Source organism: Chelmon rostratus, chromosome 12 (genome assembly GCF_017976325.1).
Source record: "Chelmon rostratus isolate fCheRos1 chromosome 12, fCheRos1.pri, whole genome shotgun sequence".
NCBI classification, from domain to species: Eukaryota; Metazoa; Chordata; class Actinopteri; order Chaetodontiformes; family Chaetodontidae; genus Chelmon; species Chelmon rostratus.
This window is the reverse complement of record NC_055669.1, coordinates 25989900-26012152: the sequence shown is the minus strand read 5'-3', so window position 1 is coordinate 26012152 and position 22253 is coordinate 25989900. Positions and strand designations below refer to the sequence as shown.

Here is a 22253-nt window from a genome sequence, read left to right as displayed (position 1 = left end):
CTACGATAGCCATAATGAACCAATATTGATCCATATAAAAGGCGCATCGGATTATAAGGCGCACTGTCTGTTTTTGAGAAATTAAAGGCTTTAAGGTGCGCCGCATAGTGCGGAAAATACGGTAAATATGAACCTCAGATTCAGTCGTGAACAGAGCCCGCTGTCTATTGTTGTTGCTACCTGTCTGTATAAATGAAGGAGTGCATTAAATCGAGCGCACGTTTTTCGTGCGCACGTTTTAGTATCTCGTGCGCACGATATAATTTTTTTTTCTTCATGACACTTTAGGGGCTCCGTAGTTTTGGCCAAGTAGGATGTGGAAAGTATTAGTTTTGTACATGTTAAAAACTTTTAGGAAGTTTCCTGCCGATCATAATGGCGGCTCCCAAGATGGCGGCCCTCCATTAAGATTTTCTTTGTCTTGTGGCTCCTCGGCAAATATACTTAGCTTCACATGTTTAAATAAGGTTTGAGACAAATTATATGAGGTAAAACACAGTCAAATGAGCGGAAGTACTGGGTTTTATGTAGTAATTGAAATGTTTTCTGTCGCCCATACAGATGATGCAGTGTGAAACCTGTAAATATGTTGAGATAAAACTTTGGTAATTTTGCATGGCCAAACCGTTTTCTGTTAGTATTGTGCTGTGTTTATATTTCATATGTGTTTCTAAAAGCAGTAAATTGTGAAGTAGGCTAATAACAGTGTTTAAGCTACTGGTTAAATATATTCTGCAGCTAATGCGCAGCGGTAATTGAGTGTGAGTAACAGTGCACATTGAGAACTTATAACAGTGACTGGTAACTAAAGTATTTTCTGTGTAAAGCACATAATTAGTTATTAGCACTTTGCTTTATTGACCTGTGTGGTTATGTAGATGCTGTGTGAGTATGATTTTTGTTGAATAATGATTTATTGTGGACTGTGAACGGACAGATGTGGTTTGTTGAATTGTGTGTTTGACTGAAAAGTTTATTGGAATGAGATGAGGAAAATGAGAGATTTATGAACTGTTCATTAAAGACAGAGAACAGCCTGCTGAACTACTTCAACTATCTTCTCACGTCTCTGCTTTTCCTGTATAAAACAGGACACCACACCTGCAACCGGCCACACAAGACGTGAGGCCCATAACATCACTTCATGTGAACACTGTCCAGGTGAGTCTCAGAGGCCGTCCAGCATCCAGAGGGGGACAGTTGGCTGCTGGTTTGAGGGTCCGCAGCTCAGTGTGAACCAACACAAACACACAACAGCATTTTCAAAGACTGTGTTAGAGCCATGATTAATATTTAAAATAATAATATAATTTGAAAGCAACTTAAGTGTAGGAGCCGTATTGTGTCACTGGTCGATTATTCGTCTCTTGATTTGCTTGGTCTGGTTGCCACGGTGATGCACAGGGCTTGGGTCACGTGGGCACTGAGGATGATAGGAGTGTAGGTAGCCGCAATTTTTGTTGACCGCCTTTGTTCAGTTTATTGCTTTGTTACAAATTCCCCACCAGTGCACGTTTACCATCTGTTAGGCGTGTGTAACCTGAAAGCCGCTGAAGTAGCTGTGATGTTTTGAGGTATTAAATGATCGAAACTTTCCTGGACTCAGCGTGCTTATGAACCAGCAGCAGCGTGTCACACGAACATACAGGACCTCATCCTCTCAAACGACTTAATGACAGGCAAGTCGTTACAATAAGAATTCATATATTTAGTATTTTCTAATTTCTAGTTTGTTTATTTCATGAAAGAGATGTTTACTGTAAGTAAGGGGTCATTTAACAGTCATTTAGATTCAGGACTTTTAATTTGATTGCATGCATAAGGGCTGATGCACTTCAGAGCTCAAACCATGGTGGAAAGAGCCAAAAGGATTTTCGACCAGCACAGATGTATTTAGCTTTTTGACCGTGCTTGCTGTGTAACTCTGAAACATGGAGATTGTATTTCAAGACCTTTTTTGTTAACCTTTTTTATTAGATAAGAACCCAGCTTGCTCGCGTCCATTCTTTTTAAAAGTGCTGGACTGAATGACACACAGATATAGGATCTGCTGCCGTAACAGACTGAACTGCATCAACAAGACAAATTCCTGTTTACATTGAACATTTGGTGAATAAAGCAATTCTGATTCTGAACAGCATCGTCAACCACCTGTCACGTCTAACTCCTGTTTTCCACTACTTGTTGTGTTGTTAGAGGCATTTAAAGTAATAAAACTTGCAATATAACTTGATTTTTATTCATTGTTTATTATTCAAGCAAGACACAGGAAAGAAAATAATAGAATTCAATGCACATCGATAGTTTTTATGTCAGCACTCATTAATTAACGTTAACAAAAACGACTGGTAGCTCTGCGCAGAGACAGCTGCTACTGAACATTGTTAGCTGGTCGCAGCTGTTCAAATCATCACGTATTTGCTTTAGTTTTACTTTGGTGTAATTCAGAAACACAAAATGTAAACTTGTCATGATATCAATATAATAACTGCAAGTGTCAATGTAGAATACATATACAGTAATACATGGCCATCCATCTCAGCCTCAGCTTGGTCTGTATCAGACTTGTGGTCGGTCTTGTCTTGGTCGGCATCAGTCTCTGCCTCGTCTTGGTCTGCCTTAGTTTTGATCTGGTTTGGTCTTGAATAGCATCCGCCTCGATGTCGTCCTGGTTTTCACTGATGTCTGTCGATCTTGTTCTAGTCTTGGTTTCTGGCACCGGTCTCACTGCTGTCCAGGTTGGTTTTGTTCTTTGTCTGGCCTAAAGTCCTATGCTAGAAGTCAGTAGGTGGACTCTGGAGGAGTTTCTCTCCTCTGCCTACTCTAGCCATGCACTCTGCTTTCCCTTTCATGTCCATCAGCGACTGAACTCGTTCCTTCCAGCCTGACTTGGCCTCTTGCTTCTCTCCCTCAATCATCAGGTCAATGTACTCTGGAGTGGAGAGGGGATCCGGCTTCAGTGCTATCTCTTTAAGTCTGTTTAAACACTGAGCAGACTTCTGGATCAGGGTCTCCACCTCACCCTGCATATGACGATAATCATCCCACAGTTTCTCAATCACTCTCTCGACAGACATCTTACCCTCTTTGGCTTCATCGTACTTTTCTTTCAGCTCTTTTATTGTTCGTTTTTCTTTAACTTCCTGATAATCCCATCTGTACTTCTGATTATGATGTACTCTCCAATGACATTTGCCTGGACAGTTTTTACAGTATCCATCTGATCCCATTGCACAACAGTGTATTTTATCGTCATCATTTGAATAGGCACAATCATCATGACAGGTGAAATGACACTGCTGACAGTTGGTGATGAAAGTTCCAGTTCCAGAAATGTCTATTTGAACAGGCTTTTTAACGCTAACTTCAAACTCAAAGTTCTCATTTCTGTCGATCTCTGCCTTGTATTTTTTCACTTTTTCAGCTGTCTCTTTTATCTCCTCAAGCTTAGCTAACCCAAGTTTAACCTGCTTCTGCAAAGCTTCAACTGAAACCTCGAGCTGCCGTCTTTCTCTGAGGACCTCTTTCGTCAATGTCAAGCTTTTGGTGTTTATGGCATTCAAAGCAACAAAGAACCTCTTCGTGCTTTTTGTCCCCATGTCCCAAAACATCTCATCAAAGCCTTCATCTTCATCATCCTCACTCATGTTTTCTGCTGCAGGAGATCTGTTGAGTGCAAACAAAGCTGAATTGTTGAATTTGAAGTGAAGTGGCTCCCCTTTTGGTGTTTTGGGACATGGCACACCTGAAGCATTGATTGCCTCTAGAACTGGAGGGCGCTGGTTGTCTGCAAATGTCACCAGAACCCTGATGTTTTCTGCCACATCTTTGCCAAAGATTGAGAGCACAGAATCAAACACATATTTCTGTGTTGCTGTGAGTCGAGCTAAAGCAGCCTGAGCTACAAAACACACAGCGTCAATCTCACTGACCCCACACTGAGCAGAGAAGAGCTCACGCAGCTGTTCTGTGATCTTCTTGTCTTTTTTTATACCTCCAGTATCTCCAAACCCTGGTGTGTCCACAATGGTGAGAGAGAAGGGGATTTTAAACCCCTCCTGGTGGTTGATTTTGTACACTGTGACTTCAGAGGTCTGGCTCTCAGCTTGTGATTTTGATGGATCCTCGTGAACTAACTTAAACCGAAATGAATCCTTCCATTCGACACCCAGAATGTAGTTGATCATCCCATTGATGAGAGTTGACTTCCCAGCCCCAGTTGCTCCAAGAACCATTATGGTGCGATTCTGTTTGCTGGACTCACGGCCAAAACTGAAACGCTTGCACTCTGCGATATTCATTTTTTCTTCTTTCAAGGGAATTTTATACAGAGGGAGATGACCTGTGTGGGATATCAGCAGTTTGCTTTTTGCTTTAATATCTTCAGCAAGCCGCTTTGGGCGTCCCTTAAAAAGGAAAGCCATCTTAGCCTGCAGGTTGTAAATTTAGTACTTGAAAAACAAGGGGATGACACCAGGACCAGTCTTCTGAAGAGGTAGACTAATTCTAGTCTAGTCCGAAGACAAATCTGTAAAAGATGAAATGTACAAATTTAATTCAGAGTTTGTCAAGATGCAATATTAATGTGAAAAATGTGGCATATGGCTTTAAAATCAAACATTTAATAGTCTTTCCTCAGAATCCTCTTTTATCAGATCATCATTTCAGAACTTTTGAATTCCTATTACTAGACTACACACAATTAGGCAAAAGGTTCTCCACTAAGTGTCTGTCTGATAGCTGTAAACGGTCTTTATTCTGGTCTCATCACCCACTCAGTGTGCTTTACAACACAAGTCATCACAGAAGTCTGCTGGACGTAAGTGTAATCTGCGGCACATTATTTTGGGATGGGTGGGAATGTTCAGGAGGTTTTCACTTTTTTACAGTTAATAGTGGAATTAAAATTGTAATGCAATACATTTTATCTTTTTTTTTTCACATCATTTCAATTGTTGCGTCTGAATCTAAATGAACTGGATGCATGATGACCGTGAGTCTCCTGAAACTTTTCAGACGAAATACAAAGAAACAGAAGCAAAAGGAAAATGAAACACAACAAACCTCTGCTGGCTGTTCTCAGGATACGTCAACACATTTACAGCTTGTTCTCCAAATTCCTAAAATAAAAGAAGCACAAGTCACTTTTTATGGTTTAGTTATTCTGTTAGTCCAACTTTTAGTCATATTTAGTGATCAAAAATAATACCAGGGCGATAAAAAGCTTGTTGGTGTCGGTACAGTTTTTAAATTGTATTTCTACTTTTTACCTCACTGCATCTGCCATTTACACCTTCATTACATCCAGGATGTACGTGCAGGGTTAGAACTGAAGGCAAATTAAGTGGCTGTATCACCATTTTCATTTTAACGAACATGACATTTTAAAAGTGACTAGTACGGAATTATATTTTGAAAAGTGAGGAGGACGTCTCACCCATCCTCTGTGGAAACCGTGCCCTTATGGTCAGACGGTAACAAGACGTAGTTGCCAATTATTTTTGATACTGCATGTCAGTGGACTAGAAACATAAATGAATGATTTGGTAATGAAGTAGTAGTAGTAGTAGTTCCCTTTTGATAAATCAATTCTGTGATCTGTGAGATTCCCAAAGATGTCAACCTCTCTGCTGTGCATTAACCTCACTGCAGGGAACCGGTCCGACCACGTATCAACCACCTAACCTGAAACGTACCAGAAAGGAAACTCTTAAAAATGTTGATACTGAGTTTGTCCTTATTAAAGTTCTGTTGAAGCCACAATAAATAAAGGATGCCTTTTCTTAGACACGGTCAGCTACATAGGACAGGATGCAAAAAGCTGATTTGATGAAGCTCATACAATCACTAACACATAAATGCCTTAGTATATTTTCATTCTGGTATATTTTTAATTGCATTTATGAATATTTTGTTTGCATGTTGGTTTATTTTATTGTATTTATCTTTCTAATCTATTTTTATTCTTTCTAATCTTTATCTTTCGTATTATCTTGTTTCTAACATGGGGGTTGCAATGAAAATTTCATTGACATGTCATGCTCAATGACAATAAAGAAATCTTGAATCTCAAATCTTGAATCTTGAATAAACAGTGAAACATAGAAAAAGAACGGCTGTTCAGCAACTTACCGTTCAGTTTGTCTCTAGTCAGGGAGGAAGGCTGAGCTCTGCTTCAGTTTAGTCTGTTGCTCTTTTATAGGCAAACTCACACACACACACACACACACACACACACTCACACACACACACACTTGGGTGTGGCTTATCTGTGCAGTCTTGTATCTTGTGTATCTTGATGACATCCTAATCTACTCCAGGCCAGGTGGGCGCTGTTTTTTAATTGCTTTATTTTCACTCTCTTACAGGCCAAGGTCCCAGAATAGCAAACCTGACGCCCTGTCACGACTCTACGACCCTGTTGCCAAAGAACCAGATCCTATCCAGAGTCCGGGCCTGACACAAACAGGAACAGAAAGGATTAATAACTTCTCAACAAGTCACACCCTTTCCAAGAAACAACAGCTAGAGTGAAAGTGAAAGTGGATGCATGTTCCACACTCATATTTGTAACTGTGAAGGGCTGTAAAGCTCAGGGTGCTCTCCCACAGTGTCTTTAACCAGTTGAACCAATTTAACCGCCTGCAGAAGAGCAAGCAGGTTCCTATGGAGGAAAAACCCCTGACAGGACGAAGTAAAAGCCCGACATGCAGCAGAGGAACCTGTTCTATAGCCAGTCCTGGGGGGGGGGTGTCACACTGTGGTGAGGTCTGTCTCGTCTTGGGGTTTTGTCTTCTCATTTCCTGTTTTATTTTGAAGGTCTAACTTTCAATCAATCAATCAATCAATCAAACTTTATTTGTATAGCGCCTTCCAACATCCAAAAGGAGCACAAGGCGCTTAACAATGAACAAAGAAACAAAGAAAAATAAAAACAAACAAATAAAATAAATTAAAACTAGTAAAAAGAATTTTAAAAAGCACACAGTCAGAAACAGACTAAGCATTAAACGCCAGGCGGTACAAGTGCGTTTTAAGATGACATTTAAAAGCATTAAGATCAGAGAGTCTGCAGCTGTGGTGGAAGAGAGTGCGTTTCAGAGCACTTAGTTTGGGCACTGTACGAGAGATGACCGACTACATACAGACATCGCTTAAGGCAGGTCTGATACGCCTTTCCTCGTCTCCGGCTAAAAAAGACGGGTCCCTTAGACCATGCATTGACTACAGTCCACTTAACGATAAAACGGTAAAGAACCGCTATCCTCTCCCACTCATGTCTTCCGTCTTTGACCAGCTCAGCAGGCTAAAGTTTTCACCAAACTAGATCTAAGAAACGCATATCAGCTGGTCCGAATCAGAGAGGGAGATGAGTGGAAGACAGGATTCAATACACCCAGCGGTCACTATGAATACCTGGTCATGCCTTTTGGACTCACCAATGCTCCCGCAGTCTTTCAGGCAATGATTAATGGTGTACTAAGAGATTTCATAGATCGGTTTGTTTATGTGTATCTTGATGACATCCTAATCTACTCTCCTGACTTAGAGACTCACAAGAAGCATGTCACAGCAGTACTCCAGCGTCTGTTATCTCATAAACTGTATGTTAAAGCAGAGAAAAGTGAGTTTCATGCTGAAACCATCTCCTTCCTGGGCTTCATTGTAGCCCCGGGAAGAGTACAGATGGACCCAGCTAAAGTCAGCGCCATGGCCGATTGGCCTACCCCCGATAGCTGCATCGAGGTTCAGCAATTCCTCGGATTTGCGAACTTTTATAGAGAACTATTATATCAGAGGCTTCAGTGCAATAGCGGCTCATCTGCATGCTCTCACCTCCTCCAAGGTCCGTTTTTTCTGGTCACCCAAAGCTGAGGCAGCATTCCAGAAACTCAAGACCTGCTTCACCACAGCGCCGATCCTGAGATAGTAAATTACACCCCTGCGCATTCCTGTTGTGGCGTCTGACCAAGGTGGTGAGGAATTAGGATGTGGGCAACCGGGAGTTGTTGGCGGTCAAGTTGGCATTAGAGGAGTGGAGGCACTGGTTGGAGGGGGCTGAGCATTCCTTCATTGTTTGGACTGATCACAAAAATTTAGAATATATACGTAAAGCCAAAAGATTAAACTCCAGGCCAGGTGGGCGCTGTTTTTTAATTGCTTTATTTTCACTCTCTTACAGGCCAAGGTCCCAGAATAGCAAACCTGACGCCCTGTCACGACTCTACGACCCTGTTGCCAAAGAACCAGATCCTATCCAGAGTCCGGGCCTGACACAAACAGGAACAGAAAGGATTAATAACTTCTCAACAAGTCACTGTGGTGGCGGTGACTAAATTTAAACTAAACTTAAAGCAAGGACTGTATAAGAACTAAACCCAAGAAATATGGCGCTGTGTACAGCCACCGGCGTACCTCTATGTACTTATAATTTTTTACAGTGGACACTCAATCAAATAATTTGGGGAAGGAGGCAGACTGTAATTTCAAACAATTATTTATGTAACACAAAGCAGAACACAATACATACAACAGTCATATAAACAATCAAAAAATAATATAATTCCTGTCTAACTAACCGTAATGTATTTCCCTAACTAACTAAATGGTACCGTTGTGGCCGTGTGGAGCTCTTTGGGGGGGGGGGGTGTGTCCTGGAGGTAGAAGGGCGCGATGAGGACGAGAAACAGCTGCTGTGCAAGTGACTGTCAGCGAGTGAGACCGAAGCAGAGGGGGGCGGGGCGCCGATGTCTCGAAGAAGCAATGACTTCAACAACGGTGACGATGTCCGCCGAAAACACGGACCGTCATTCGTTACTTTGGTCCAGTAGACTACGGCCGATGATACTGGCTAACAGTCCTAGTTAGCCAGCAACAGACCTCCGGTCCTCGCCAACAGCAACCGACGCCACGAACCAACGCCGCTAGCCAGTTAGCAGCGAAACTTCGGTCCTCCTTAACAGCAGCAGACGACCTGAGCTAACCTCCCTTAGTTAGCTAGCAACAGTCCTTCGCTTCGTCTTCACGAACACACACTAAAATACTTTACTATTAATTAAACATAACGAAAAGTGATTCATACAGCACTGCTACGGTCACTGACCACACTAAAATAAAGAAACAGTTACGAAACACGATTTATACTTTCTCTCTCCCGTCTATGCTCTCGCTCTGTTCATTCATTCCCCGCGAACTTGAGAGAGCGCGAGCCTAATCCCACAATGCAACAGGCGTAACATGGCAAAACTACGTGTAACGTTCAAATACAGCAGAAACATGGGACAAATTAATTCTCAACGAAGAATATAAGAATTGCATTAATACTGCATATTTCACATCAATGAAAATAAATGAATAAAAATAATAAATTCTACCATCAAGGTCAGGGCGAGAACACAAGAACCGAACCACAAAACAAATCTAACAAGTCTAAATCTAAAGTCCAACATGAGCCTTCACTACACACACCCTTTCCAAGAAACAACAGCTAGAGTGAAAGTGAAAGTGGATGCATGTTCCACACTCATATTTGTAACTGTGAAGGGCTGTAAAGCTCAGGGTGCTCTCCCACAGTGTCTTTAACCAGTTGAACCAGTTTAACCGCCTGCAGAAGAGCAAGCAGGTTCCTATGTCCTCCTCTCGTTTCAGAGCACTTGCCCTTCCTCATGTGTCCCGTGTGTCCGCCCCGATCACCTGTTGTCTCCACCTGTTCTGATTACCCTCCATGTGTTTAATAGTCTGCGTCTCCCTTGTCTTGGGTCAGTGTGTCTTTGTCCGAAGGTTGATTGACCCGAGCCCGCTTTTCCCCATTGCCATTGCCACAGCATTATTTCTCGTAAGCCTTGTTCCTCTTCGTGAGTGTTTTTTGTTTGTAACTTTGATAATCTAGTTTTCTGTTTTTCTTTTCATACTGTGGCAAGGCGAGCGGTTATATGAAAGTTGCAGACAACGCCACCTGGGGACTTTCACCCCAAGATATACAGGATTCAAGCTACCAGCTTTCAATTCGAAACAAGGGCACGCAGTTCAAGAACTCCACGGGACAAGAGCGTGATTTCCAATTATAAAGATCACAGGTTTATTAACAATTATCAAAATGAGCACAGACTAAATAAATCCAAATAATGTAATAATGGTAAGGAGTGATGTGAGGAACCACCAAAAAGAAATGAGGGACAGGGCTGGGGCTTACCACGACAGCGGTAACAAAAAAGGGAGGGATCCAAAACTACACTGCACCCGTGACACAGCAAACCAAAAAGTGAAAAGGAACCACCACCAGGGGAACCGCTGCTGCACTGGGCCTCAGCACCTGTCAACAGAAAAAAACATTAAAACCATAAAATCAAGGCAGTCCTCACATACAACATAACCCAAACATACCAAATACCCCAAAGCACAAGAAAAACTACACTAAATCACAAATTATCAAAATCAAGAGAAACAAAGATTTCTAAACCATAACCCCAATATCCCAGAAACTGACCAAAAGAAATAACAGAAAAGAAATAAACTCAGGCAAACAAATGTCTGCTACTTTAAATTAATTAAAAGCAGTCTTTAGAGGAGACGGCTTGGTGTCCACGAGGGGCGGAACGCCCTCTTTCGGCTCACGTCGGCAATTTTTGTCCAGGCTGTATTACGGCAGCCTTGGTCACAATTAACGGGGCCAGATAAAAGAGTCAGATGACGGCTGGACCAGAGCGCCGAGTTACGGCAGTTGGAGTTCCCAAACGAGCCAAACCAAGGGAAGTATGTCCACCTGAGGAGAGAAGAGAGAGGGAACCAAACCAAAAAAAAAGCTGAGACAGGAGCCAAAACGGAGAGAGAGAGAGAGAAAGAAAGAGCCAAGACAGCAGCGAGGCTCACAGCGGCGAGTGACGGCCGCACACGGAGAGCAGGATCAGGGTGTCCCAGCGGCAGGAGGAGGAAACCCGCAGCCCAGACTCTACCAGCGATGGCTGGGGGAGAACAGTGATTAATACACCTCACCAGACCATCAGCAGCTCAATATAAGCAGCAGACAACTAAGCGTCTTACCCGCAGAGAGCGCACCACACGCACACCAGCCTGAGGGAGACAGCCCGGCTCCAGTAACAGCACGCTGCCGGGCGGAGTGAAACTGCAGTAAACACCAGATCCACGACAACGCTGAGTAACTCAAGTAGAACAGAGCATGCATACCTTATTTTGAGATCGAACCTGCAAACCAGCGTGGCACCGCCACACACGCTGTCGGCTCCGTGAAGGAGGAAGAGGAAACGGAAAGGGCGAGGAAGGGTCCCACCTGGTCTATTTATAGGCGATCGCTTGCAAATTGTCTGCCACACCGCCCCTCACGGTAGGGAGCGCAGCCCTATCCTGCCACAATAAGTATAGCTTAGCCGTGTTGTTTTCATTGATTACGAGTGATTTTCTGTTTGCTTGTTTAATTTGTTAGAATCATTGTTTTCTTCCTCCTCCGGGAGCGTTTTTGTTTTCTTTGTCTATAGCTGTAGAGATTTGTTTGTTAACCTCATTTAGAGCGTTTTCTGTTTTCTTGTTTATTTTCATACTTATATATTTATCGATAGAGATTCCCTGTTCTGAGTATAGTGTAAGTCTCATAGCCTGTTTGTTTGGCACGAAGCGAAGAGGTTACTTGGTTGCCTGAATAAATCTCTGTGAGTAACTTCTCTGCGTCTGAGTCCTGTTCTGAGTCCTGGCCTGACACAAATAGGAACAGAAAGGATTAATAACTTCTCAACAAGTCACACCCTTTCCAAGAAACAACAGCGAGAGTGAAAGTGAAAGTGGATGCATGTTCCACACTCATATTTGTAACTGTAGGGGCTGTAAAGCTCAGGGTGCTCTCCCACAGTGTCTTTAACCAGTTGAACCAGTTTAACCGCCTACAGAGGAGCGAGCAGGTTCCTATGGAGGAAAAAAACCCTGACAGGACGAAGTAAAAGCCCGACACGCAGCGGAGGAACCTGCTCACTCTACATTATAATGCTTAGAACTCTGCTTACTACGAGAGCTGTTGAAGAAATTCTTCTTGTAGATTTGAGAGTGCTAATTCTCTGAAGAATTACAAACACGGTGTGATGAATCAGATCTCTTTACTTCATGCAGCATGGAGAGAAGACTAGTCCACAGCGTTCTCAGCCAGACTTTCAGAGCATTCACCTTATATAGTGATAGATCAAAGGAAGGCAAGTTGCTAGACTCATAGAATGCAAATGACAAGATTGACCAGTTCCTGGAAGGCTTCCTCAATCAACCATGGCCCATTGTTATAGGTGTTATCTGTCAGTTGGCCTTTCGTGATCTTCTCCTCACAAAGAAACAGCTCTGGTACAAAGAGTCATAAAAAGAGTCTTACAAAGGGTTTAACCTCATCAACTATTGTGTGAAAAGATCATCAAAGAGACTGCAAAGAATTAATCCCTCACAGAGCATCCAATAATGTGACACAAAATAAGTGTGCGCAGTGTGCACAGGCCAGCAGGCTGGAAAAACATAAATCAATATAAATATAGTCGTCAGCCCTAATTATCCCGGTCGTTGTGCAGGTCATGTGATTTCTGAGAAGTCAGCCTGATTCTCCCCTGTGCCGCCTCCTGTTCCTGACTCCAGGTCTGGAGGCGTCTCCCAGAGACCATATATTTTGTGAAGCTACAGCAGCGTCTCAGAGGATCACACACATTTCTACTGTAAGTACTCTAATGCTCTTTACTTCATGTGCTGTATGTTTCCTGTGCAATCAGTCACACTGATGCTAGCATTGTTTCACATCTTGCTATTACACCCATACAATATCTTGTGCAATACTACCTATTTCTTCTGCATAGTGACCCTTTATGTATCATTTTTTTCCAATAGTGTTACATATTTTTTATTGACTGCACTATTTATTGAAAACACAGTACTTAAGTATCCATATTTCACCATGCGCATTTTTAAAAAATGTTGACTCCTTTTGTATAAATGTATAAATATATATAGTTGATTTTTCTAGTTTGTATTTTTTATTCCCTTCCTGCTACTATTGTTTGCTGTGTGTAACACCCTAATAATGATGTAAACAGTAATGCAGTAATTAATGCTGGGTGCAGCTGAACATCTCATAAATCCTCCTTAAAGCAGGTGAACCAAAAAGGACGTGAATAATGAATAATGGCACATTTCATTCACCTTTGAGCTGATGTTTATAAAGCAGTCAACTGTGCTAAGAGCAGTCTGCACAGGGTATGGGAGTAACATAAGGAAGCATCTGGAGCCACATTAGCAGCATTGTTCTAGAAATGTCAGTCGGTCAGTCAGGGGGACTCGACTTCATGCAATGAAAAAATATAATAACTATTACTGACAAAACCTTTTTAAAAAATGGTGACCTTTTCTAGACGATACTTCCTGTTTCCAATAACAGGCAAATAGGGTATTAATGTGCCCTCTGGTGATGTCATAGTCACACTGCACTAACTTACTGGCTGGTCAATTTATCGCATTGGCATTCGATTGGAAGGTTTTTTTGGCAGGGACACAAGTCGATCATCACCATCTCTGCAGCACATAGACTGTATTCACACGGCGGCCATTTTCTTTTGACATCGTGCTCAGAGCGGGGGGGCTCAAAAGCTGTTTTCAGAAAGCATCTTTTTGTTCTGCTGTGTTCCAGGTTGCAGCTCGTACAAACATTTCACCGTTTCTAGAAACTGAAATTGCAATTAGAGTCCAAATCCAGAGGAACATCAAGCCATATTTTAAGCCACAACAACATATTTGACAACCCGCTAATGTTAGCATTAAACCACTTCCAAGCTAACATTATTGTTTGATAGTGTTATTTAAGTCTGTAAAACACACTGGATGTGATCAAGCTTTCAGTGTAACATAGCATAACGAAATGCAGCAACTTAACGAAACTTAACGCAGCGTAACGTAACATAGCGAAGCAGGCACGTCTTCCAGCCTCTTCATGTCAGGCAAACACTCGTGTCTGGAATACACTTTTGTGTTGGATGTAATCTGTATGAACATTGCACAGAAATATGTTCCATGTGTTCCTGTGTCCAAGATGTGTGTTGATATTCCAGAATTAATTAATGGAAATGTTAGCTAAGAAGTGGTTGAATGCTAGTGTAAGCTGGTGTTTAACAGTAGCTATCGAATATGTTGTTTTATTTTCAACCCGACGTCTCTCCGGATTTTCACCATCATTGTCTTTTCGGTTGCTGATCCATCAGAAAGCAGCGAAATGATCACCGTTTGTCAGAGTGCCTGCATTTATACCACTTACAGTCTGGAACTGTGCAACATTATCGTCTCGATCACAGCACTTGAGCTTTCGACCACAAGCGAGACGTCAGAGGAAAATGGCCGCCATGTGAATACGGCCCGTTATTTTAATTTTAGAGTCCGAAGGGAGGATAATGTTGCTCTGTGTCTGCTGGGTGTAATTAGCATCTCTTTGCTAACACGTCCCCCAGAACAGCTTTATAAGGTGAAAATAGTTTGTTTTGCTTTAATAGAATTATTACTTGCTCCAGCTTCTTAGAATGGAAATGGTTTGTTCTAAAAATATGAGACTTTGAATTTTTGTTGCAAGTTAACCATAAAAACGTATCTTCTGTTAGGGAAAGCATATGTTGGTCCGGACTGGAAGTCAGTGTAGCAGCAGCTGACAGGCGGTACGTATTTGATTTATTTTTTACTGTTCTTCTGCCAGTTTAATTCTTATTTTATTTTGGTAAAAGAAACAGTCAAGACTGTCAAGTTCGTTATTGTCTGTGTCACACTGTGAAAATTCAACTCTAACCCATTCACATTTTGCATGTCCACGATTGTGTTTGCAGGAAAAGAAATTAACCATCAGATGAAGACATCGGCTCAGTTCTATTCAAAGCATTCTGATAAGAACAGCTGATTAGAAACGTGTTCATTGGTTGTATGTTTAATTGGCTTGTTGCAGCAGTAAAGTAAATGATACTAACAATGAAGAAGAAACACAAAACACTGTCACTTTTCAGAAAATGTAAAAATATAATTGTTTTTGAATTCTCCATTGGGTCTGCAGGAGTTCATCTGCCCAAAAGGTTAAACAAGTTTCTTAATCCACAGGAGATCAAACAGTCTTCAGACTGGAAACATACTAATCATTTAAAAAAGCATCATGAGGTTTGGATCACAGGAGTGCACGAACATACTTTCTCGTTTTCTCTGGTCTAGACTAAGAGATGGACTCTGAAGCCAGCAGAACCATAGAGATGGCGGCGCTCGGCCGACCAATTGGCCTCGGGATGCTGTACGACTGCCGCCAAGATTCACTCGTCGCTGGTAAGGACTCACACAAATGTATTAAAGTTCTGAAGCTACAAGCCAGGTAAAGCAGTTCTGCAAATTATCCCATAAAAGCTAGCGGTGACTGCCCTGCTACAGGCCGAGCCAAATTATGTCACGTTGTGAGTTGATCAGATAGAGACGTGACAAGAAGAAATACATTACTGGTATCCTGGAGACCTTAAATAAAAACCCTGAAAATACATTCAGCAGGTAATTTAATGTCACTTTTGGATTTGATTTGGTTTTCAGATGTTCCTGAAGTTTCTTTATTCATTACTGAAAACTTTTTTGGCTCCAGTGAGTTAACCAACAACATGAATAATAATGAATCCAATGCCTCTTTGTTTCTTAGACATAAACTCAACTCAGCACTTTGGTTTCATGCGTCACTTTTTTCTGCCAACACATTTTTAAGGATGGTTGGAAGAACCAGTTTTCCATAATTGGTAAGGCCTTCTTTGAGAAAAGCTGCAGGACTGTAGTTGCTGTTAGTCTCAGCGTTTCTGTTACTTGTGTATAAAAGACTTTTCCAAGCCATATTGTCATGCAATAAATTGCAGGTAACTTCTACCTCTTCTTTTTGGCAGGCATGACACTGTGGGATCACGATGACCTGGAACAGTATACAAGAGAAATGCCAAAACCTAACACTGACTTTGAGATAGTTGCATCTGAATCAATTGAGCATAAAGCTTCAGCATTAAAGGTTGATGCCTCTCTGAAAGCAAGTTTCTTAGGTGGACTGGTAGAGGTTGACGGATCAGCCAAATACCTGAATGATCATAAGACTTCCCAAAATCAGGCCAGGGTAACACTGAAATACAAGGCCACCACAAAGTTCAAGGAACTGTCGATGAATCATCTTGGAAGAGGAAATGTGAAGCATCCGGATGTCTTTGATAAAGGATTAGCAACACATGTAGTCACAGGCGTCCTTTACGGGGCACAAGCCTTCTTTGTCTTTGACCGTGAGGTGTCTGAAAGAGAAAATCATCAAGACATTGAGGGTAACTTGAAGGTGATGATCAAGAAGATTCCTTGCCTTGCAATAGAGGGAGAAGGATCACTGAAAATGGAAGATCAGGACAGAGCAAATATTAATAAATTCTCCTGCAGATTCTTTGGAGACTTTTCCCTTCAGAAAACTCCTACATCCTTTCAGGATGCGGTAGAAGTCTACCAAAGCCTGCCAAAATTACTGGGAGCCAACGGAGAAAATGCTGTACCAGTGAAAGTCTGGCTGTTGCCACTGACAAGTTTAGATTCCTCAGCTGCTAAACTTGTCCGTCAGATAAGTATAAGATTAGTTCAAGAATCACAGAGTGTCCTGGAGGACTTCAGTGAGCTGGAAATGAGGTGTAATGATGCTTTGAAAAACACCACTGCAAAACAGTTCACACAGATTGTCAAAAAGATTAAAACCTTTCAAGAGATGTGCTCTGAGTTCAAGCTGGAATTCCAAAGAACTTTGGCAAAGAAACTTCCATCAATCCGAGGTGGAGGAGAAGAGGAGGCTGTGCTCGCAGAGATCCTAAAGAAGAGACGTTCTTCTCCTTTCAACAGCAAAGACCTGAATGAGTGGATGAACTGTAAAGAGAGAGAAATCTCTACTTTAAAGTCTTTCGCCAGCATGATGAAGAACACCAGTATCGTCCCATCTCAAAATAAGTTTCATGAAGAAATTTTCAGTGCAGAACATGCTGTGTGTTTTGTTTTCACCTCACTGGAGAGTGCTGAACCGTACCTGTCAGCTTTATCAAACTACTTAGAACAAAGAACCAAACCGGACGACTTTCAAGATTCGCACCCTCGTGATGTAGAGATGGAACAATGGTACGCCTCAAAAGAGGTAGCAGATACAATGAGGAGTAAGGCAAAGCTCTTCAGTGACTTCGCAGAGGCCAACAAGGAGAACCAGAACATGAAGTTTTTGATGACTGGTTTAACAAATGAGACGCAGAAAGGCTCCAGCATCTACCTTTATCAAGATGGCTTTTCTGTCAGTGACAACTTTGAGCCACCTTCAAGACCTGAAACAGTCACAGTAAGTGACATAAACCACAACAGTGTGACACTGAAGATTTCTCCACCCAGATTTGGAGCAATGAGCATCACCTCCTACTCTGTTGAGTTCTGTGTCATTGGAGAGGATGGATGGCAACAAAAGACGGCATCAAAAGCTGGAGAAGTCACAGTGAGAGATCTGAGTCCTGACACAAAGTATACGTTCAGATGCAGAGCAGTAACCTCAGTAGGTGTTGGACCAGACAAGGAGGTCAGTGGTTCTGTTAAAACCTTACCTTGCAGCCCTCCTGGAAAACCTCGAGTTGAGCTAAACTCAGGTGAGATATTAGTTAGCTGGGAGAAACCTGCCGAGCTTGGACAAGGTGTCCACATCTTGAGCTACATCGTGGAGTACGTCAAAACGGACAACAGGGTGGAAGAGGAAGAACTCCAGTGGAACCAAATGATGTCAAGCGCTGAAAATGCGATCATTTCAGGGCTTCAGTCCGAGACAAACTATGTTGTCAGGGTCAGATGTGATTGTGGTGCAGCTGGAAGAAGCAAAGAAAGCATCGCTGTTAATGTCTCCACAACAAAACGTGAATTTGCACGTTTTGCCGAATTCCTCAGACATATTAGCACAAGGATAAGTTCTACATCTCCCTCAGTTTACAAACTGCCTCTGGAAGAGGAAGACATGGGCATAGATGGATGCCGGCGGTATAACTTAGGCAAAGAAAGCATGAGGCAAAATCGCACAATAATGCTTCTTGGAGCGACAGGATCAGGAAAGTCCACTCTCATCAATGGAATGATCAATTACATTGTTGGTGTAGAGTGGAAGGACAATTTCAGATTCAAATTAATTGATGAGGATCAGTCAAGATCACAAGCTGAAAGCCAGACCTCTGAAGTCACAGTCTACCAAATCAACCACCAGGAGGGGTTTAAAATCCCCTTCTCTCTCACCGTTGTGGACACACCAGGGTTTGGAGATACAAGAGGAATAGAAAGAGACAGGGAGATCAAGGAGCAAATCCGGAGGCTTTTCACCTCTCATCATGGAGTTGGTGAGATTGACGCTGTGTGCTTTGTTACTCAGGCCGCTCTTGCACGACTAACAGCAACACAACAATATGTGTTTGACTCAGTTCTCTCCATTTTTGGCAAAGATGTGGCTGACAACATTGACATGCTGGTGACTTTTGCAGATGGCAAGCAGCCACCAGTTCTTGAGGCAATAAACGCCTCTGGTGTCCCATGTCCAAAAAATGACATTGGACTTCCAGTTCACTTCAAATTCAACAACTCAGCATTATTTGCAGACAACAGAAGCATTCGTGACAGGGTCTGTGATGAGGATTCTGATGAGGATGATGACAGCTTTGATGAAATGTTTTGGACCATGGGTGCCAAAAGTATGGAGAGGTTCTTCACTACTTTGGGTAAAATGACAACCAAAAGCTTGCTAATGACCCAGGAGGTTCTCAGAGAAAGGAAGCAGCTTGAAACAGCCATTGAAGGTTTGCAACCCCAAGTTAAAACTGGATTAGCTAAACTTGAAGAAATTAAGGCAACTAAAGAAAAGATTAAAGAGCACGAAGCGGTTATGACTTCAAATGAACACTTTGAGATCGAGGTGGATGTTATTAAGCCGATCAAAAAACAGCTCACAAAGAAAGGAGAGTATATCACCAACTGCCAGAAATGTTCAATAACATGCCACTACCCTTGTATGATAGCAAATGATAATGAAAAAGCCGGCTGTGCATCAATGGATAGAACAGGGAGGTGCACTGTCTGTCCTGGAAAATGCCATTGGAAAGTGCATTCAAACCAGACCTACAGCTGGGAGTATGTTAAGGTCACAGAGAAGCAGACACTGCAAGAGTTACAAGACAAATACAAAAAAGCTGCAAAAGAAAAGATGACTGTTCAGGAAGTCATTGAGAGGCAAGAGGAAGAGATTGTTCATCTGCAGGAGATGATAGTGTCCCTGATGGATCAGTCAGCTAACTGTATCACTCGTCTGCAAGAGATCGCCCTGAGACCAAACCCTCTGGCCACTCCTGACTACATTGACATGCTGATTGAAGGGGAAAAGTCAGAGGCCAAGCAAGGTTACCAGGCCCGAGTTCGGTCTTTGGAGGAAATGAAGGACAGGGCAAAATTAATCTCCAGAGTAGCCAAACGAGACAAACTTACAAAAACGGAGGAGGAATTGTCTGAAGAAAAACAGGACAGGCAAGAAAAGAAAGGTTGGGTGAAGAAAGTTTTAAATTTCTTTGGCTTTTAGGGGAAAAAATGACATGGTCTGCAGCCACGTTAGCAGCACTGTTTTTGCAAGGTATCATGCTAAAGCTGGCATGATATGTTACATGTTAACAACATACCATGTTAGCATGCTCTTCTTTTCTTGTCATAAACAAGCGTTGTAGGCTTTTGGAAATTTTGACCAGCTGGTGGAATTAGATGAAATTCATTCTTTGGGGATCACCGGTGTGCCAGATTTCCTCGTACTTTTTGAATTGTTAAGAAACACGGTGACCGAGATGTCATGTTTGTGTAACCTGAATGAAATTGCTTCTTATCTGACACTCATTTACTAACCTCTGCCAGCTGGAGCATTGGTGCCATTCACTGTTGCCACACAGAACTTTGTTTTTTTTTTTTTTCATTAATGACTTTTTAGTACTTTTACTATCAATAATCTATGTTAAAGGTTTAAGATCAAATACAGAGTTTGGGGACTTTCCAGTCACTGTAAAGTTTAGCATTTAAGGTGTTGGTAACAAAGACAGCTGGTTTATTTCACATAATGAAGTTGTAGGTTTGACGTAGCTTCTGCAGGCTAAAGCTGCTGTCTGTGACGTTCAGCCTGGTTACAGAGCAGATGACAGTGCTTCATGTGTGTGTTTGTTGAGCTAAACGCATCATGCATTAACCAGTGATGAATTTTGTGTATTTGACTTCTTTGACTGTCTTTGTTGCCTTTCAAAGGCTAGAAAAGCATCTCACTGAAATCTGCCGTTGAGATGCTGATAACAGATGTTTGGCTAAACATGTTCAATTTTACTGATGTCACGGCTTAATCATGTCAATGTTTTGTGATTGAGAAGTGATAATAAATTGATTTTGTTGGATACGTATGTTTTTCTCTTTAGTTCCTCTTTACCCCAAATCATCCTTTTTTATTGTGATGCTGATACTTCCAGGTGAGGTTTCCACAAGTTTAGATTTCACGTAGCAACAGTTGAACCGACCACATCAGAGAGGAAGCATCTGTTAATCTAAACACAAGATACTTGTGCTCAAAAAGAGGATTCGTTCTCAGTGAAGAACCTTGGACCCCTAATCTGCCTCTATACCTGCCAAAGAGCAGTGATTCCTAACACGTCTCTGGGGGTCATCAGGTGGAAACCTCCCTTCAACAGTGTTTCGCCCACTTAGTCACCCCCCCCAGTGCCAGTTCACAGTGCTCCTGCACAATCCAAACAGCACTGCCACGTTCAACTGACCCAGGCCTGTTTAGGAGATGCTCCAGGTAGTGGCATAATTTAGCTAATGCTAACCGCTAAGAAGAACAGAAGAAGACAATACAGTTCCGGTGCTACTATTTAGCTAATACTAATGCTAAATGCTAATTTTTTTAATTTAATTTTATTCACTCTAGTAATCCCAAACTGGGAAATTAGTCTCTGCATTTCACCCATCGCTGATTTACTGAAACACACACATGCACATTCAACATGCAGTGAGACACACAGGAGCAGTGGGCTGCCGCATCAGGCGCCCGGGGAGCATATTGGGGGGGTTAAGTGCCTTGCTCAAGGGCACATCAGCTAGATTCACCTATACTGTTAATGTTAACTGCTAGATGCCAATGCTAACTGCTAAGGTGCTATCATACTACCACTGCTTTAGCTATTGTTAGCTGCTACAATGCTACCACAGGCCTAGATGCCATATGTAACTGCCAAGTGCCGCACTACCATCATCTACCCCTGCCTCTCACCAACTGCACCAATAAAAGCGGAGTGGGAATACAAACCCTGGTTCGGGTAGGGGATAGAAAATAAAGAGGTAGAGTCAAAGATGAAAGTAGGGATTGGATACAGACCCTTGTTCGGGTAGGGGGGTAGAAAGTTTAGAGGGTGCTGAAGGTGGAGGCCTAATCCACAGACTCGATTTAACAGCCTCTTCTAACATTTGCTTCACGTAGCAACAGTTGAACCGACCACATCAGAGAGGAAGCATCTGAATTTATCTTCCGACCTCATATTATGTGTTCTTGAAGCACTTCTCAGTCTGAACATTTAGGTTGTTGCCTTGTGCATTTACTTGCCTACAAGCTTCATTTTAGAAGCTGTGTGTGTTTCTGAACACTCACACCTTGACCAGCTTGAACAATAAAGTGATGAACACATTAATATATCAATAATTATAAACCAATAACATAATACACATTATTCTGAAATGTTCTATTGAAATGAGTGTAATTAAAGGTGATTATTTCTGTTCTCTTTTATATGAAACGATGAATGACTTCTAACAGAGCATCGCTCACAGTTGTAGATTCTCTCAGCTTGGATGCAGAAAACAGTCAGAACTGTGCTGAGCTGTCTGATGACGTGAAAGTCCCGATCCACTGGACTCAACCCACTAACTGAATATGACGTAGTTGAAAGCAGCTCCACCTGCAGCAGCTCCAACAGTAACATGCTGCTCTAACATTGATGGTTCAGTATTTACAATCTAATAATGTCACACAGAATCAAAGATCAGACACAGGAGACATTTTACTGCTGAGTGAGTACTTTTACTGCACGACGCTTAATAACACTTGAATACATTTACTGCTGATAACTGAAGTAAAACTGAAAGAAAAATCTAGTTTAAGAGTTAAGAGCACTTCTTCCTCCACT

General features: G+C 42.1%; 2 protein-coding genes and 1 long non-coding RNA gene across 12 annotated transcripts; 1 reads left to right on the top strand and 2 right to left on the bottom strand.

Moving 5' to 3' along the window:
* Window positions 1-2229: 2229 nt before the first annotated feature.
* si:ch73-170d6.2 lies at window positions 2230-6810 on the bottom strand. Of its 7 annotated transcripts, XM_041948548.1 has the most exons (4): window positions 5438-5965; window positions 5271-5329; window positions 5065-5120; window positions 2230-4528 (listed from the first exon to the last, which is right to left on the bottom strand). In XM_041948548.1, exon 4 carries the CDS (start codon window positions 4422-4424, stop codon window positions 2775-2777), a length of 1650 nt encoding a protein of 549 aa, XP_041804482.1. In that variant the 5' UTR covers window positions 4425-4528; window positions 5065-5120; window positions 5271-5329; window positions 5438-5965; the 3' UTR covers window positions 2230-2774. The 7 variants fall into 7 exon arrangements, with proteins under 7 accessions (XP_041804482.1, XP_041804479.1, XP_041804484.1 ...); XM_041948545.1 differs by adding an exon at window positions 6133-6810 and having other exon boundaries at window positions 5065-5685; XM_041948550.1 differs by lacking the exons at window positions 5271-5329; window positions 5438-5965 and adding an exon at window positions 6133-6810.
* A 1669-nt stretch (window positions 6811-8479) lies between these two features.
* LOC121614593 lies at window positions 8480-11693 on the bottom strand. 2 transcript variants are annotated; one of them, XR_006007236.1, is made up of 3 exons: window positions 11185-11693; window positions 11041-11104; window positions 8480-10961 (listed from the first exon to the last, which is right to left on the bottom strand). It is a non-coding gene; the product is annotated as an uncharacterized LOC121614593 (long non-coding RNA). The 2 variants fall into 2 exon arrangements; XR_006007235.1 differs by having other exon boundaries at window positions 8480-11104.
* Window positions 11694-12637: 944 nt separating this feature from the next.
* Window positions 12638-20471, top strand: LOC121614482. Of its 3 annotated transcripts, XM_041948355.1 has the most exons (6): window positions 12638-12695; window positions 14619-14672; window positions 14838-14955; window positions 15211-15318; window positions 15677-15770; window positions 15912-20471. In XM_041948355.1, the coding sequence occupies exon 6, from the start codon at window positions 15914-15916 to the stop codon at window positions 19622-19624; it is 3711 nt and encodes a 1236-aa protein (XP_041804289.1). In that variant the 5' UTR covers window positions 12638-12695; window positions 14619-14672; window positions 14838-14955; window positions 15211-15318; window positions 15677-15770; window positions 15912-15913; the 3' UTR covers window positions 19625-20471. The 3 variants fall into 3 exon arrangements, with proteins under 3 accessions (XP_041804289.1, XP_041804286.1, XP_041804287.1); XM_041948352.1 differs by lacking the exon at window positions 15677-15770; XM_041948353.1 differs by lacking the exons at window positions 14838-14955; window positions 15677-15770 and having other exon boundaries at window positions 12647-12695.
* The last annotated feature ends 1782 nt before the right edge of the window (window positions 20472-22253 follow it).